At 31.8% G+C, this 16,118-nt stretch overlaps 1 protein-coding gene across 2 annotated transcripts in view; it reads left to right on the top strand.

Moving 5' to 3' along the window:
- LOC118192950 (exportin-T-like) overlaps positions 1 to 15,270 on the top strand; it is a 114,842-nt gene extending 99,572 nt beyond the window's left edge. For both annotated transcript variants that reach the window (XM_035363970.2, XM_035363969.2), the window contains exons 22-24: positions 2,973 to 3,040; positions 9,469 to 9,807; positions 14,633 to 15,270. In XM_035363970.2, coding sequence (XP_035219861.1) covers positions 2,973 to 3,040; positions 9,469 to 9,807; positions 14,633 to 14,659 — 434 coding nt within the window. In that variant the 3' untranslated portion in view covers positions 14,660 to 15,270. The remainder of the gene's footprint in view (positions 1 to 2,972; positions 3,041 to 9,468; positions 9,808 to 14,632) is intronic.
- The last annotated feature ends 848 nt before the right edge of the window (positions 15,271 to 16,118 follow it).

The following is a 16,118-nucleotide window of genomic DNA, read 5'->3' as shown; positions in this document are numbered from 1 at the left end:
AAAAACCAGTACATCTCTGCGAAACTGCCATCTACTTCAACTACATGTCACTTATGACCACATTTGTGGGCAAGAAAGGGAAAAAAAAAAAAAAAACCATTCTAGTGCTTTTCAATTAAGCATACTCTGAGCTTATTTGTATTGCCTTCCCCTCCAATTTACTAAATATTAAGATGACAGGACTTTTGTTGCCATCTTGTATTGTGGTAACCTCAGAATATTTTGCATTATTTACAGAATATACGTAAAATATTTTAAATCTGAAATTTAGTCCCCTTTCAAATCTTTGCAAGTATTACAATATCATTTCCTGTCCTGTTTGTTTCTATTAAGGATTGGGATTATTCAGTTATGGCAATGCACACGAGGGCTATCTGCCTAAAGGGAGCGATGCTTTCGTGGAGGACTTTCTAAGGGAAACTGGCTCGTCTACACATTACACATGGGGAACACCACGAAAACGCTCATGCAGCTAGCCCGTTCGCGGGATTCGAACCTCAGACCGAACTACCAGTGTTCAGCGCCTTTACCTCTCGGCCGCTGGTGGACTTGTTTCTATTAAAGGTTACTGGTTGTAATTGCTCATCAAATTATTAGCTGTGATTGATTCATTAGTAAAATCAGGAAAACAATGTATGGAGATATGTAGAACACAGCTGTAATTTTATTTTTAACCAGCAGCTGTTGAATGTTAATTGCCATGTTGTTGATGCAAAAAACCATCTAAAAAAGTTGTCTTACTTTCAAAGACAATTTAAGAAATGTTTTCAGTGTATTTGCCAGTTTTTCTTATGAGAGAATGGTATAAAATCTGAATGATTCTGAATTGCTAGTTCTTTGTTTCTGAAATATTAAATTATTCGTAAATTAGCTTTTTATGCTTTGTATTATTATTAGAAGCTTCACTGGACATTGTAATATATTAACCCTGAACTTCCATGTGAAATTTCCAGATATTGGTCATTTTCAGTCTCATAAGATTTTGTTAACTTTTAATTGTTTTTTCATAAATACCATTTAATTATTAAAAAGTTTTTTTGTAACGACACTTTATAAAAAACATTTTTCTAAACTTAATATCATTTTGTTATAAATAAGCAATAAATTTTATATGCAATTATTTCTGTGAAACTAATTAATTAGTAAAATGATGCATTTAAAACCACTGCATACATAGAATTAAAATAATTTATTTTTATGACTACTTATTTCATGTATTTTTAAGCATATTCTATGCATAAGAGCTAATCAATCACAGCATGATGGACATTGATTAATTTTCAGTTCTTTAGCAGTTTATTTATTTACTTTAAATCTTTGTGTTTCATTTAATTTTACCTTAAAGTTCACCTGATCAGAAGTTGAAGGTAGTTGCTCAAATAGCTATTTATGCTCCTCATTTAGAGATACAGAAAGACTAATGATTGAGCTAAGCTTCTTTTAAAATAAATAACAATATATATATATCATGTTTCAGCAAATCAGTTACAAACTTTCAGGAGAGATATAGTATACCTAGATGATGGAGAAACACATAACAATGCATGGTTGGAAATGCTTTCCTGGCTCATTAGTGACGACATGAAACACAAGAAAGAAAGGATATGAACAGGGTGAGGTTAATGTTTATTATGCTGAATGCAGCAGAAACCAAGAAATAAGAGCAAAAACAGACGATCCTCATGAAAGAAGGTGTTCAAAATTACGACCCGGACCATGATGCAGGAACCGTGCGTCATGCATATTCCATGCGTGATGCAGATCTTCCATTCATGGAAGATGTGAGACCTGCATCACGTTTCCAGGACCATAATTTCAAGCACCTACTGTCATGAGGATTGTTGTCTGTTTTTCTTCTTATTTGTTGGTTTCTTCTGTACTAAACATAAAACTTCTGTCATCATTACCGTGCCAAAAAAGCATTTCCGACCATGCATTGCTATGTGATTTTCCAACATCTAGGTGTACTCTGTCTCTCTTGAAAGTTTGCAACCTATTTGCTGAAACACTATGTGTGTGTGTATATATATATATATATACATATATATCTTTTAGAGCTTTCAGGTGAGTTGTTATTTTTTCTTGAAGGTGAGCAAACATTTTTAGTTGGCCATTCAGTTGACCAGTTTATTTCATCTTTTTAAATTTCCTCATTGGTGATCTGATATGTCTTGAATGTTGTTTATCTTCATCCATAGCAACTTCATTTAACTGTAACTTTACTATTTCTTGAATTTGCAAGAGATGTTCTTACAAAAGATATATGAATTGTCAACATAGTGGGGTTAGTTTCTCCTCCAAAACTTTAAGGGGAAATGAAGAGGTAGAGGTGGCTAAAATAATATAAGAAACTTTAGTGTTATATGAGTGAAAGGTTTTATAAATTTAAATATAACAGCTCATTAGTCGTTATCGTCATTCATTTTCTATGAATCTGCAGTTTAATTTTGTTAAAAGAGCTTTCAATTTTAAAAAAAAAAATTTTTTTTTGGGGGGGGGTGGCTATATATCAGATAATATTATAGTAAAGCTTTTTGAAGAAACAACAACAAAATATTTAAGATGCTAATTTAATTAATATGTATTCTCCATCAGTAACATTCTTCCAACATTGCAATAGATTTTTTATGTCTTTACTGAAGAAATCAATTTATTGGAGAAAAATTGTCAAAGGTCCATTATGAGTGCCTCATGAGAATTGTATTCTTTTCAATCAGTAGAATTTTCAAAGTTTCAAACCACTGGTCCCTAGGCAGTTAAAGAAAAGGAGAAAATTTTTTTTCAAATAAATGAAGAGTAGTTCATATGTTCTTAACGGAATTATTTCAGTTATCCATAAATTAGTAATTACTATTATTTTACAGTGCACTAATTTGCTCGTGGGTTATTATTTTTTTTAATATTTATAAGTTATGTAGTTTCTGCATGAATATATGATGTTTAGTTTAATGTAGGCATAATATTATTTTTAGAAATGCAAAATGTGGAGCGTGTACTATTAACAGTTATTCAAGGTGCAGTAGATTTTCCCGATCCTGTGGTATGTATTTTTATGCTTATTTGCTGAATTTGAAAACAAATTCTATGTTGTCATGCAGAGGCCTATAATATATATATATATATATGTGTGTGTGTGTGTAGGTTGGGGCAAAAGTCATGGCAACTATTTGTTTTTTTCAAGATACCAGTCCGGTTGGAAAATGTGACATATACAGATGAAAGGACAAGGTCTTAACTACATGTGTGGACAATGAATAGCACTGAAATATCATAACATACGAATTTATTATGGTAGTATACAGGGCAATATGGGTCTTCACCACGCAAAAGAATGATAACACAATACACATAAAGTTGATATGACAAACCTGGGCCTAAAGACCCTCAATGTAGTCCCCTGCCACTGTCACCACATGCTGCCAACGATGTGGGAAGCTCTGAATATCATCAGCCTCAGCATTTGTCACACCATGTGTGAATAGAGTCATCTTTGGTGCACAGCATTAGCAATGTCCTCTCGTGTTGCAAACTGCCTACCACGTATTGGTTCCTTAATCTTGGGAATGAGATCAAAGTCACAGGGCGAAAGGTCAGGAGCGTATAGTTGGTGCTCCAATTCTTCCCATCCCCAACGTCGGAGTAGCTGCCGTACACACTCTGCTTTATGTGGTCTTGCATTGTCGTGCAGAATTATTGCACTGTCCACAAGATCTGGACGTTTATCCCGAACGCCACGTCGTACCTGTCGCACCAAGAAGTCCCTGTAGTACTGTGCGGTCACTGTTCTGCCATGAGGAACAAAGTGGCAAACAATGACACCTCTGACGTCATACTCGACGATCACCATCAATTTGACTGGGGAAGGATTCTGACGGACCTTCTGCTGCTTTGGTGATCCAGGATGTTGCCACTCTGCGGACTGTCGTTTCAGTTCTAGTTCATATGCCCTGGCCCAAAATTCATCGATGGCGATTATTCGTGACAAGAATTGATCGCCACCCTGTTGCCAGCGTGCAAAGTGGTCGGAGCATATTGCATAGCGCACCCACCTTTGAACTTCGTCAGTGCAAACGGTACCCACCACTAAGCGATTTTGCGTATCTGTAGCTCATTACGCAATATTCTGTGGACGGTGCGTTTCTCAATGCCACTTGCCTTCTCTAACTCCAGTAACGTTCATCGTCTGTCTTCATCAATGAGGTACTTGATGATGGCACGTGCCAAGTCGGTCCGCACACTCACCGGTCGTCCTGAACATTGCTCATCACTGGTTGACACATGTCCTTGCTGAAACTTTCCTACCCACTGTGCTACTCTACGATATGGTAAGGCATTATTCCCAAGGGTTTCTACTAATTCATTGTCACATTCTATCGATTTTCTCCATCGGAGAACAGCTATTTTGATGTAAGCGCGCTGCTCAACACATGTTACTTCCATCTCGCACGACACTCGGCAACTGACTGATTTCAGAGCCCTCACTACCACAGAGCCAGTTATCACAGAGCCATCTGTTGTTCTGCATACACACTATGCCTGCAGAACTTCCAGACGGCGAAAAGTAGACTGGCTGTGAAACAGTGGTGAATAATATTGATTCAATGCAGTTATGTAATCAGTTTATGGTATATTGTGTTAGCCTTAATCTAAGAATGCTGTAGTGATGTTTTTAAAATAATTTCAACATTTTGGCCAATATACATTATATATATATATAATCTTTTATATAATTAAATATATATAACAAACATCTATTGCTTTATAGCAATAGATATTTGTTTCCTTTCTTTGCAGTGACGAGACAGGTCTCATTGCAGAATATGCTTGTGTAACAGTTACAGAATCCAAAACAGAAATACTGTTCAAAAATATAGTTTCCTTTTCTAGAATTTCAGAAGCCAAGACTTCTCATGCAGACTCACAAGCTTTACAATCTTATAGGTATTTTAGTGATGTAGGTTTCTTTGTCACATACTCTTTTGATAAAGACTGTTTTTCAGAATTTTGGGAGTTGTGATCTGAAAAAATGACTTTCTCCGAGTCTGCAGTTTCAGTAGGTGCACTTTCATTTTCACAGAAAAGCATAGTTTTAAAAAAATTATTTTCTTGGAACACAGGTTTATCTGCAGATCTTTCTGATGCATCCCATGAAATGCTGTATCTTTATTTATACCAAGAATTGCAGGTGGACAACAGATAGAAATTCCCAAAACATTTATATTTAGTTGAAAATGTATTAGTAAAAGTTATCAGTCAATTCTGTATAATTGGGCAGTGAAATTGCATTATTTAAAACAGATTCACATGTTTTTATATGAGAATTATCAGATTCTATTGGTTTATCAACTGCCTTTGTACTCTGTTCATCAAATATAGACAAAATGTTAGTACTTTTTCTACATACTATACTTAAAGATGTCCTTTTAGCTTTATATATTGGCTTCAATTAATCTCTCCCCTTTTGTTCTTGTGTAAATATTTCTGGAGAGGTCTTTATCAGATCTAATTCAGAATGTCCATCAAGTTTAATTTCCGTTTATTCTAGAAATCTCTGTTTAACAAAAGTTTTATCATAAGAATTTGAACTTCTTCATATCATTTTGCTTCTTCAAATAATCAGCTGTTCTATAATTTAAAAGTTACCTTCCTTTATCTAGTGCAGGGCTTCTTAAACTTTTTTCAGTCGCTACCACCAGAACCCCAGAATATTTACAAAAATTTCGTGGTACCCCCCATAAGTATTGTGCAAATCAAACACGCACGTGAGTGAAACTGTAAATTTTTTCACTTGTACTGTAATATATACTATTTCAGTTTTGGGTCATTAATTTTAATTTCTAATTTTAAGACATAGAACAATGTGAAATTTTTAAATAAGTAACAGATGAAATGACAGCACCACGTGCAAAGCAAGGAAAATGAACGTTTATGTTATAAAAAGAATGCATCGAAACGTTTTCGTATTTTTTCTTTGTCTGTATTGTCTTATCTTTATCTATTTTCAGATACATTGTGTAAAAATATTTGGTAACTGTAAAATTATTATAATAAGTTAAAGAAATATCAAAATTGCTAGCTGAAATTTTTGGCGACCCCCTGCTGCAGGTCCCGTGACCTACAGTTTAAGAAACCCTGATCTAGTGAATCTCTTACGGCTGCCTTCTAGAAGTGTTCATATCCATGCAATATCCCATATGTCCATGGAAGGCTGTTACAAATTAAGTCCGAGGTTAAACCAGTATCTCAAAGTATGGGAATTTTATAGCCATTTACTTAACCTAAGCTGGTGTATGTAGCCATAATATCCCTAAAACTATTTTTAGAAATTTCATTTGAGGCTACAGTTTCTAAATTCCTTTTTAGTTAACACACTGAGGTTGTAGATTACAGTTGAATTCACATTCATGACAATGATGATGTGTCCATTTTGCAAATTCCTTTTCATAAGTTTTATTAGTAAATTGTGTTTAATTACAAACTTAATATTAAAATCTTTCTAGATTTCTTTAGCATTGCTTCTACTGTGATAGCTACCCTGCATTCTGTTCCCATTTTGATGACACTTTTGAAAATTTAAAACATGTTTTCTTGGAAATTCATTCTTAATTCTTTAAAGACCATATCGGCCCAGACGGCCTTTTATTCAGACGACCACAAACGGCCAAAATTCCGATGTTGGTTTCTTCCCTCCTCTAAGGTATTCAGTAGCAGGTGCAGGTTCCCCAAATGCGTTGTATAAGTTTATTGCAGACGGCTTGCCCTAAAATTATTTATTTGTGGTTTCTTATCTTTATTTGTTAGAAGTAGAAAGGATTTCATGTGATATCTTCATTCTTCTTTGTGCGTTAATGGATGGGGAGGGGAGGAAATTTCTGTGGCGCCCAAAAACCATTTCGGGCGGCTCATTATTTTAGCATACAGGTTAGCGACCTGTTATACATACAGTTCACTATTTTACCATACAGGCTTTGGTTTTTAAAGAGTTAAAGCTTTGTTTAATGCTCTCATATTTGTTTAATTTTTCTACTGTGTCCTATGTAGTTTTCAGTTTCATCCATTTGTCAAGAAAATGCTACCTTACTTCTGTTTCAATTTGATATTTAATTTCCTTGGTAACTGTTGAATCTTTCAGATTCCCAAATGTTTTTACCCCTAAATCTGCAACCCACACCAAAAGATAGCTCTAATGTTGTTTTTAGTCCAAAGGTGCTTTGTCCCTGAGGGACTATTGTTTTTGTTTCGGGATTTAGCGTCGAATCACTCTGAATGTCCCTTTCGCTTTTCAAATTGTTGCCACCAATATTATCGCTCTGTTTTATATTTGAAGAAATTAAATAATGAAGAGGCTGCATAAATGCGTGTATGTTTCTCGCATTGTGATAAAACAACGGTACCTAGAGCCATCCAACTTTGAATGACATAATCCTACTGGGAATATGGGCATCTGGAAGCCCAAATTTGAAATTTGTTTCATTATCGATTTCATATTTTGTAAAACTTTAACGAATTTTTGATTAACAAACTCAAACGATTTCAAAGCGAGCAATGGCAATTTTGTGTTAAAAAAAAAAAAAACTCCAGTGCGTGAGGCTGTATATCGGAAATTCTAAAGTTATGCTCAATTTAAAATTATTTTGCGATATCGCTGTCGAACTGACAAGTCCTTTCTTCCTTCTGTTGTGTAAAGTCATGGATGAGTGTGATTTTCAGTGTGCTACCGTGGTGTAGGAAATCACTGATGAGGAACAAAACACAATGATCTGAAGAATTTATGTAGTCAGTTATCAGAGATTTTGTGACAACTGTGGCATGTTTAGATTATTTTTTTTATAAATCATTTATTTGGTGATGATTGTGCACATCTCTTTTCCAGTGGCAACTATTTTTAATACAAGAGAGCCACATATATTTGCCTTGAATTGTGTGTTAAATTGTTTGCAAAATAACACTTATTTTGAGCATCTGTAGCTTCCTAATCCTCTGAACATCAGTCTTGTTGATAACAAGGCCCCCATTACCATCTATAAATTTAAAAGTACCATTGGTGCAGGAATGAAAATGTAGTTCCACTGTGACATTTTATTTCGATCATTCTGTTATGTATATAGCAACTGATACCATATTGCTACATCTACAATATCATTAATTAAGCTATGTTTGCTTGATAGAAGTGTAATTGAATTTAAATACTTGTTCAGTTACTATTAACTAAATTTTGTTATATTGGATTTAACATAAATTATTTTTACAATTTGTATATATAAATTAGATTCATAATAGGGATTGCCAAAAAAAGGGGGGCATATTTGGCAGATTGGGATCATATTGATGACTTGCGGAAAGTTATCCAAATTCAGTTTTGTTAAAATAATAATAATACATTTGAATAAAAAAAATTATGTTTGCCCAGAGTTATCAAGAGAAAGTGTTACATCCATATGATGACATGTAATTTATTTCTAAATCAAGTAAGCCTAGTTAAGGTATTTCTTGAAACTGAACATGCTAAATCTTGAAACTGAACTCACCAACTAATTTAATATGAATTCCATAAAAACATAATGAAATACCTTTGGAAGAGAGATTACATAGCAAAATTGTACTGTTAAAGATCTGAGTGTCTTTAAAACAATTGACAAAGAACTGAAACAATTATCTGCTGTGTTATGAGAAGGAAATCAACCAAAATTTCTGCTTGCAAAACAATCTGGCTTTAATTTTTTGCAGAACATATTCCTGATTCTGTAAGATGTTTGCTGCTGGGCTTTGTAACTTAAGAACTAAGCAATAAAAGCTATTAAAATTATGTTTATAGAAGCTCCTGAGTGTCAGTTCTATGTCAGAGTTTATCTTGAAGCACCTTTGAAAATCATTTGCTGCTGACTTAATTGTTCATAACTCGAAACGGTCATCCTCTGAGACATGTTTTGTTCAAATGATTTCTTTGTTCATGATGAGAGGCATTTGTAATCTAAGGGTTCCACTGTATTAGTTAATTTTGGTCTTTAAAAATGAGCTTCCTTTCCTTTTTTTTAGGGGAGGGTTGTTCTAATTTGATCACCGAAAATATTTTTGTTGTTAATATTTTTCTCTTCTGTGAGGTATATACAACAATTTCATATAAAAAAATAAAATAAAGTAAAATAGAGTCTTAACTTCTACTCTTCACCTTATGTTTTTCCATACTTAATATTGAAGTTGTGGGATTGCAGCCATTTGTGGAAGAAATTAACCATGCAATCTTTGTAAAACACTGTATAAACATAAAAACCATAGAAAGGGGCAATGTGAATATTTATTGTACATATGAAAAATAATATCAAATGAAGACAAAATTAAGTAAGAATAATCCAAAATATTTTTTCATGAAATTTAAGGTTATTATTTTTCAAAAGAGACTCTTTAGTTATTTTGTTATATTTATTATAAATGTTGTTGAAAATTTTCATGTATTGATTATTATTTTAGGCTCAAAAGACTTGTTTCAGCATTCTGAGGAAGATGGTGGAGTTGTGGGGAGGATCAGATGGTATTGCTGGATTTGTAGATTTTATGTACAGTAATATAGTGCCATCATGTTTTGTTGCTCCATTGAAAGAAACTTTTGATTTAAATGATGCACAGACAATTTTGGCTCTTTCGGAGAGTGCTTTATGTCTAAAAACTATATTAGACAAAAGAGGAGATGAGTTTGTAACTTACCTCAAAAACAGTTATTTGCCCACATTGAATGTGTCCTCAGAAAAAATAGAGGAGTATTGCCAAGCCTTAAAATCTGATCCTAAAGCTTTTAAAAATTATTTACGAGTAAGTAACATTTTTTTTTTCTGGATTATCGTATTGTCTTTTCCTCCCCTCTTCTATTCCTTTTTCAATTACTTGGATGTAAAATATCAAAAATGTGATTTGTAGACCCCGTTCTCAAGTTTTTTCATTTATCGTAATTTTCCTGACTAGTGAGTGCAATCTATGAATTTATATTTATGATGCCAAACTTTTTAATGTCCTTCCAAAAGTGGGATAAATTAGTATTTTCCTCTCAAAGTCCAGGGACAATATTCCAAGTGGGAATGATATATCTTTATTTTGTTTATCTTTTCTATCTTTATTTTTTTGGTGTTTTGCTCATTTTAATAACTCTCATCTAATAGTGTCAGTAAAATTTGAATTTCTCAGGAAGGAAAATGCACTCCTCCTTCTAACAGGAATAAATCTAAATTTTTATGACTCATTTATTAACATTATTTATTAACTCATTTATTATTTCATGACATTAATTTTTATGACTAAATTTTAATAAATTAGTTATAATTAATTAAAATTTAATTTGATAAATTCTAAATTTTATAACTAATAATTTCAATTTAGCATAGTTTTGTTAAGAAAAAGTTTCAAAATTTAGAGTTTACATGTCTTCTTGAAAAACATACACTGCCCCCCCCCCCAAAAAAATCACTTGTCAGTAATAAACCATTTTCTTAGAATTGAAACTTTAATGGGTTTTTATTTTTATTGTGGATGATTTTTGCCCTTTGCTACTTTGCTAATGGAAACTCTTTTTCTGATTTTCTCATAAATATTCAGTTTAGCACATTGACTGTGTCGTGGATATTCATTGTTCTTTTTGTGTGGTGGCACTTGAATTAGCGGTCCATTTCATGGGGTGGCGCAGCACCAAATTATAAAATTAAAAAATAAAATAGCATAAAATTAAACCATAAATTATAAAATTCCTCTTTTTATAATATAATAATTGTATTTTTTTATATACAAGCATATTTTAATAGGGTGACCCATCGGTGAGTCATGCCAGCCGGCAGAACAATCAAGCACCACCCCACGGAACAGACAAGTATCACCCACCAGTGGGTCAAACCGGCGTCAACATGTTAATCTGAGTTAGCATATGCAAATGCTAATTAAAGCTATAAAAATAATTTTTTATGTAAAAGATTACGTTACACTATGAAAGTAACAAAATTAAAGTAAAAGGAAAACTTCCAAATATACTCTTCCTATTCACTAAAATGTCTCTGACTTTATTTAAATATATAGATGCATTAGTATTAAAAAAAAAACTAATTTATTATTCATATTAAAAATGCTATGCTCAGATTTTTTAATAATAAGCTTGGAAGAAAAAATTTATTTTATCAAATGCAACAATAATACTGGTACACTGTGTTTGTTAATAAATATTAAAATTTTATATGCAACTTTTAATAAATTTTTATTAAACTGGTGCAGCCTTAAGCATAAGTTTCCTTTATTTTTCAGAACTAGATATGTAAACAGTTTTATGTAATTTTATTATCAAAGTTTTATAAGATTTTTCACTGGGAACATTCAAGTCATATTTGTTTTTGTAACATAGTCTGGTAAGTCAGTTTTTCTCTGATATCCAGTATTGGTAAATTAATGAAAGCACCATATCAGTAAAAGCATTAATATTTATTGCCAGTACATCCATATTTTCTTGTTGAACATGAAAACTGGCAAACATCCCACCAAACTTGTGACTGTCATTCCACCCAATTTTTAAGGAACAAATTGCTTTTTATTTAGTTAAATCATCACAGATCATTCTTTTTAATTATATGATCAATAGATACAGTATATAAAAACAAATAAACTCAAGCTTTGAAATTACATGATAAATTCATTAACACTTGTGCAGTCTTTCTAGTGGCAGAAAATCCGTAATTACATTTAAAACAACAAAATGCAGTGACTCTCAAAAGTGTTCGTACACTTATTTTCGTTGAAATAGGACTCTATCCATTAATTAAATTTAAACTTTCTGATTGAGATTTTAATAATAAGATCTATAATCTATTCATAACAAAAATACATGAAATATTTTTTAAATATAGCGAAACTTTATTTTTAAGAAATTAATATAAAAAAATGACAAACATTTTATCTCGCAAAAGTCTTCGTGCATTTAAAAAAAATCTTGACATATTAGTAAATATTTTCATTTTTTGTTAAATTAATATTTAGTGGGATATTCTTTAGCCTCCACAACAGCTTTAAAACGTCTCGGAATATATTTTACTAGTTTTTTTTTGTAATTTCTGCATTTCATGACTGTTTTGAGTTTGCTTTTCGTTTTGATGTGGTGTTTTCGTACTCTAACCTCCAGTTCTTTCCAGATGTGTTCTATGGGGTTTAAATCTGGCAGCTGAGGTGGTGTTTTCAAAACCTGTGGATAATTATGGAGACACCACAGGCGAATGTTGAGAGCTGTATGCTTAGGATCGTTTTCATGATTAAAAATAAAGTTCTTTCCAATATCCAAATTTTGGACTGAAAATTTTAAATCGTCTCTTAAAATACTTAAATAAAGAGAATGATTCATTATGCCATCAATAAATACCAAATTCCCTAGTCCTGATGCTGCCATTAACAGCATGAGGGTGTTAGTTAAGCACCCTCATGCTTAACTAACACCTCCACCCCCATGCTTAACTGTTCCAACTAAGTTCTTAGAATGAAGCTTTTCATTTTTCCTTCTCCCTACAGTTATTTGACCATTGGAACCAAAAATGTTAAATTCGCTTTCATCGGCAAATAGAACATTATTCTAGTACATTTCAGTGTTATTTATCATTGATTTTGCGAATGAAAGCCTAAGCTTTCTGTTTTCCTTGCTAACAAAATTTTTTTATGGAGAACTCTTCGAACAGTTTCAGATGAAATTAAAGTAGAAAACATTGCATTAAACTCTGCAGAAACTTTTACAGCACTCAAATGTAGGTTTTTCACAAATTTTCTAATAATAAATCTCTTATCATGTTTAGTTAACTTTCTCGGTCGACCTTTACTTATCTTGTTTTCAATCTGATTTTCTTCTTTAAAGCATTTTATCACATACAGCACTGTAGAACGGGATAAATTAACTAATTTAGTGATACTTTGAATTGATTTACCACTTTATGACTGCAACCCATTTTTCAATACTAAATAGAGTATTATGAAGTAAACAATAAAAAATTAAAGCAAACAAATTTTTAAATGCCACCACAATGCAAAAATTAAAAAAGCGTCAAACGATAATTCTAATTTTGATTTTATCCAAAAATATTTCAATGTATAAAGACTTTTGTGAGATAAAATGTTTGTCATTTTTTTATTATTAATTTCTTAAAAATAAAGTTTTGCTATATTTTAAAAATATTTCATGTAATTTTGTTACGAATGGATTTTAGATCTTATTATTAAAATCTCATTCAGAAAGTTTACTTTTAATTAATGGACAGAGCCCTCGTTTCAATGAAAATCATAAGTGAAATCATAACGAAAATCATAAATGAAAGTCATAAAACGAACATTTTTGGTAGCCACTGTAACCTTTTTTGTTAACTCAGAGCAACTTAAATTCACTTAAGTAAAAATCTAAAGTGGTGTTGTGCAATTCAGTGGTGCCTTTTTATTGTACCATTTTGTTGTATGCCAGAGTCTTTCAATGTTTCAAGTATGAACACCGGTATCAAGACTTACAAAATTATAAAAGTGATTAAAATAATCAAACCTCATAATTCATTAATTTTTCAGGCCTATCCAAAATAACTGTAAATACATAAAACAAAGCAATCTACTATTTCTCACAGAGGCTTATCGAGAATTAAATAAGAGTTATGCAAAACTAAAGCAAAGATTTCAGTGTGTTGTGATGTCGTACTTATTCGTTATTGGCAATAAGTCAAAATGGTCTATAATAAAGCATGCAAGTGCTGTTGTAGTGTTATTTAAAGAAAATCCATATTAACACACATGTTTTCAGCTCAAAACGTTTGGAAAAACTCCATCAAAAAGTGTTCATAAATTTTTTTATTTAATTCAAAATTACTATGAAATTCGTATTTTTGACTTTGAAATATGCTTAAACTCTATAAATATATGGTGTAAAAAGTAAATAAATTATCAAATAAAACATATTTTAATATATTAAGTATTATTTACACATATATTTAAATTTGCTCATTAAAGTAAACAAATGTATTTAGTAATATGAGCACTTATACAATTCCCCCCTCCAAACCAGTTGGCTCACTTATTTAATTAAGTGAAGGAGGCTCACTTAATTAAATATTTCCTTTTTGCTTATTTAAACAAATTTAGACATTTATTAAATAGTGTATATTACTGCTGCTGTATGCGCATTTTAAAGTTATTCGTGTATTGTATTTGTTTTATATTTTGACTTTCTTTTTCAGTGTATGTGTACATATGTGTCTATGTATAACTTGGTTTGGGGAATGGAAAAATTGAGAGATTAAAAATTTCATAACAATAGTAAATATTAGTACTGTTGTTAATATTACAATAGATATATGTTATCGCTTTAATATGCATTACTTAAATGAATAACTGCTTGATTTTGAGTTGTTCAGCATGTCCCACTTTATAGCAGTCACAGATTGTAAAAATGGACTTTTGCACTTTTTAAACAAGGATGGTAAAAGAATTTTAATTAGGCTTTTTAGTAAATCATGCTGTGATTTCTTCCTCCTAATGTAAATGCCACTGGAAGCTTCCCCTCCCCAATTGCTCATATGAATTTGGTTAGTATAACATGATATTTTTATAATCATGTGCAGTTTTTTTAATGAGTATTTTTCCTTTTCAGTTTTTCTTCCAGAATGCAAGAACATAGCAAGAAGTATATTAGTTCTTTGAATTTCAAGATGCTAAAAAATGTATTTGTGGACTATTTTAATTTTGATAAATCAGATGTACAGTGTAAAAATGTAATATATATGGATGTTTTGACTTACAGAGATGACATATTGTACATTCTGTATATGAGAAAATTTTTATATTTTTACATGTATGTGAGTTTTTTTTTTTTTTTTTTTTTTTTCCCCTGTTAATATGTTAAAAGAAGAAAATGTCCTTGATGAATTAAAAAGTTCGTGTGCTTGAGGTTTTCTGCATTAAGCCCAAAACTAAATGCCAAATATTGTTTTTTAGTGCAGTTTTAAATTTTGCACTATATGTGACTTTTTATGTTATTTTCAGGATTTTATATTCTCCTTACAAGATACTCTGATTAGAATTTGGCTTTTTAGATACATGACTTCAGCATATTCTCTCATGCAACAAATAAAGCCGAATTAAAATTATATAAATATCGTTTCTAGTGCCTTAAGTATGAAATTAATAGTAAAACTGAGTATACATGATTCCGTACTCCTTTAATTTGTATAGTTATGTTGATCATATAGTACTAAAGTGTTCACATGGCAAATAAATTTTTATACCAAATATTTTGTCATTTTATTTAATGTAGCTTTTTATATCAGGATAGTCTTTTCTTCATTTTTCTATTCCCTTGTTCTTGCAATGTAATTGATGAAATCAAATGTGTACTTTAGCAACATTAAGTATATGTATATTTAAAATAGATATATGTTCTCCACTCTCCCCAAAAAATATCAACATGGCAACATTTGTAGTAGTTCTATTTTTAATGCAATTTTGCCTGCATAGCTCCCATAGTTGGAAGCACTACTACATGTGTATTTCTCATAGGTCCTTCAACTGCTTAATCATTTGAATCCTGATATTTTTAACATTTCAAAGCGCAGGCTACCCTAGGAAGCGGTAAAAATCACAGTGAAAATATTCAAACTCTCTGATTAAATACCCGCTAGCTGTTCACAAACTACACTCATGTCCAAAATTATCTTTACATACCCAAAAATGATGATATTCAATGAAATATCTAATCAATGTGATCCGTATTTGCAGGGAATGTGTGAAAAACAAGCCTAATTAGCATTATCCTATCAAAAGTAATCAAACGGTTTGTGATATGCAAATCTAGGCGTTACGTCATCCAAGGGTGAATCAAGCGATTTGTGCAAACTGAATATTTGAGTGAATTTCTGCAACATAGCGTTTGATTTCAGTGTGTAGGGACTCAAAGCGGTTTGTTATGGCTTCGAAGTATCATTTGGAAGAATCTGTAAAGTGGCGAATTATCGGCCGTTTAGAAGCAGGGCAGTCAATCATGGAAACAGCCACATGTCTGAATATTTCAAGACAGTCTCTAAGCTATGGAAACAGTTTCAAAATGATGGAAGTGTTGTAAGGAGGCCTGGACAAGGTCG

This window comes from Stegodyphus dumicola, chromosome 8, assembly GCF_044657685.1.
Source record: "Stegodyphus dumicola isolate Sdum_Otavi_A_Nest chromosome 8, ASM4465768v1".
Taxonomy (NCBI): domain Eukaryota; kingdom Metazoa; phylum Arthropoda; class Arachnida; order Araneae; family Eresidae; genus Stegodyphus; species Stegodyphus dumicola.
Note: the sequence above shows the minus strand (reverse complement) of the source record. Positions and strands in the feature narration are given on the sequence as shown.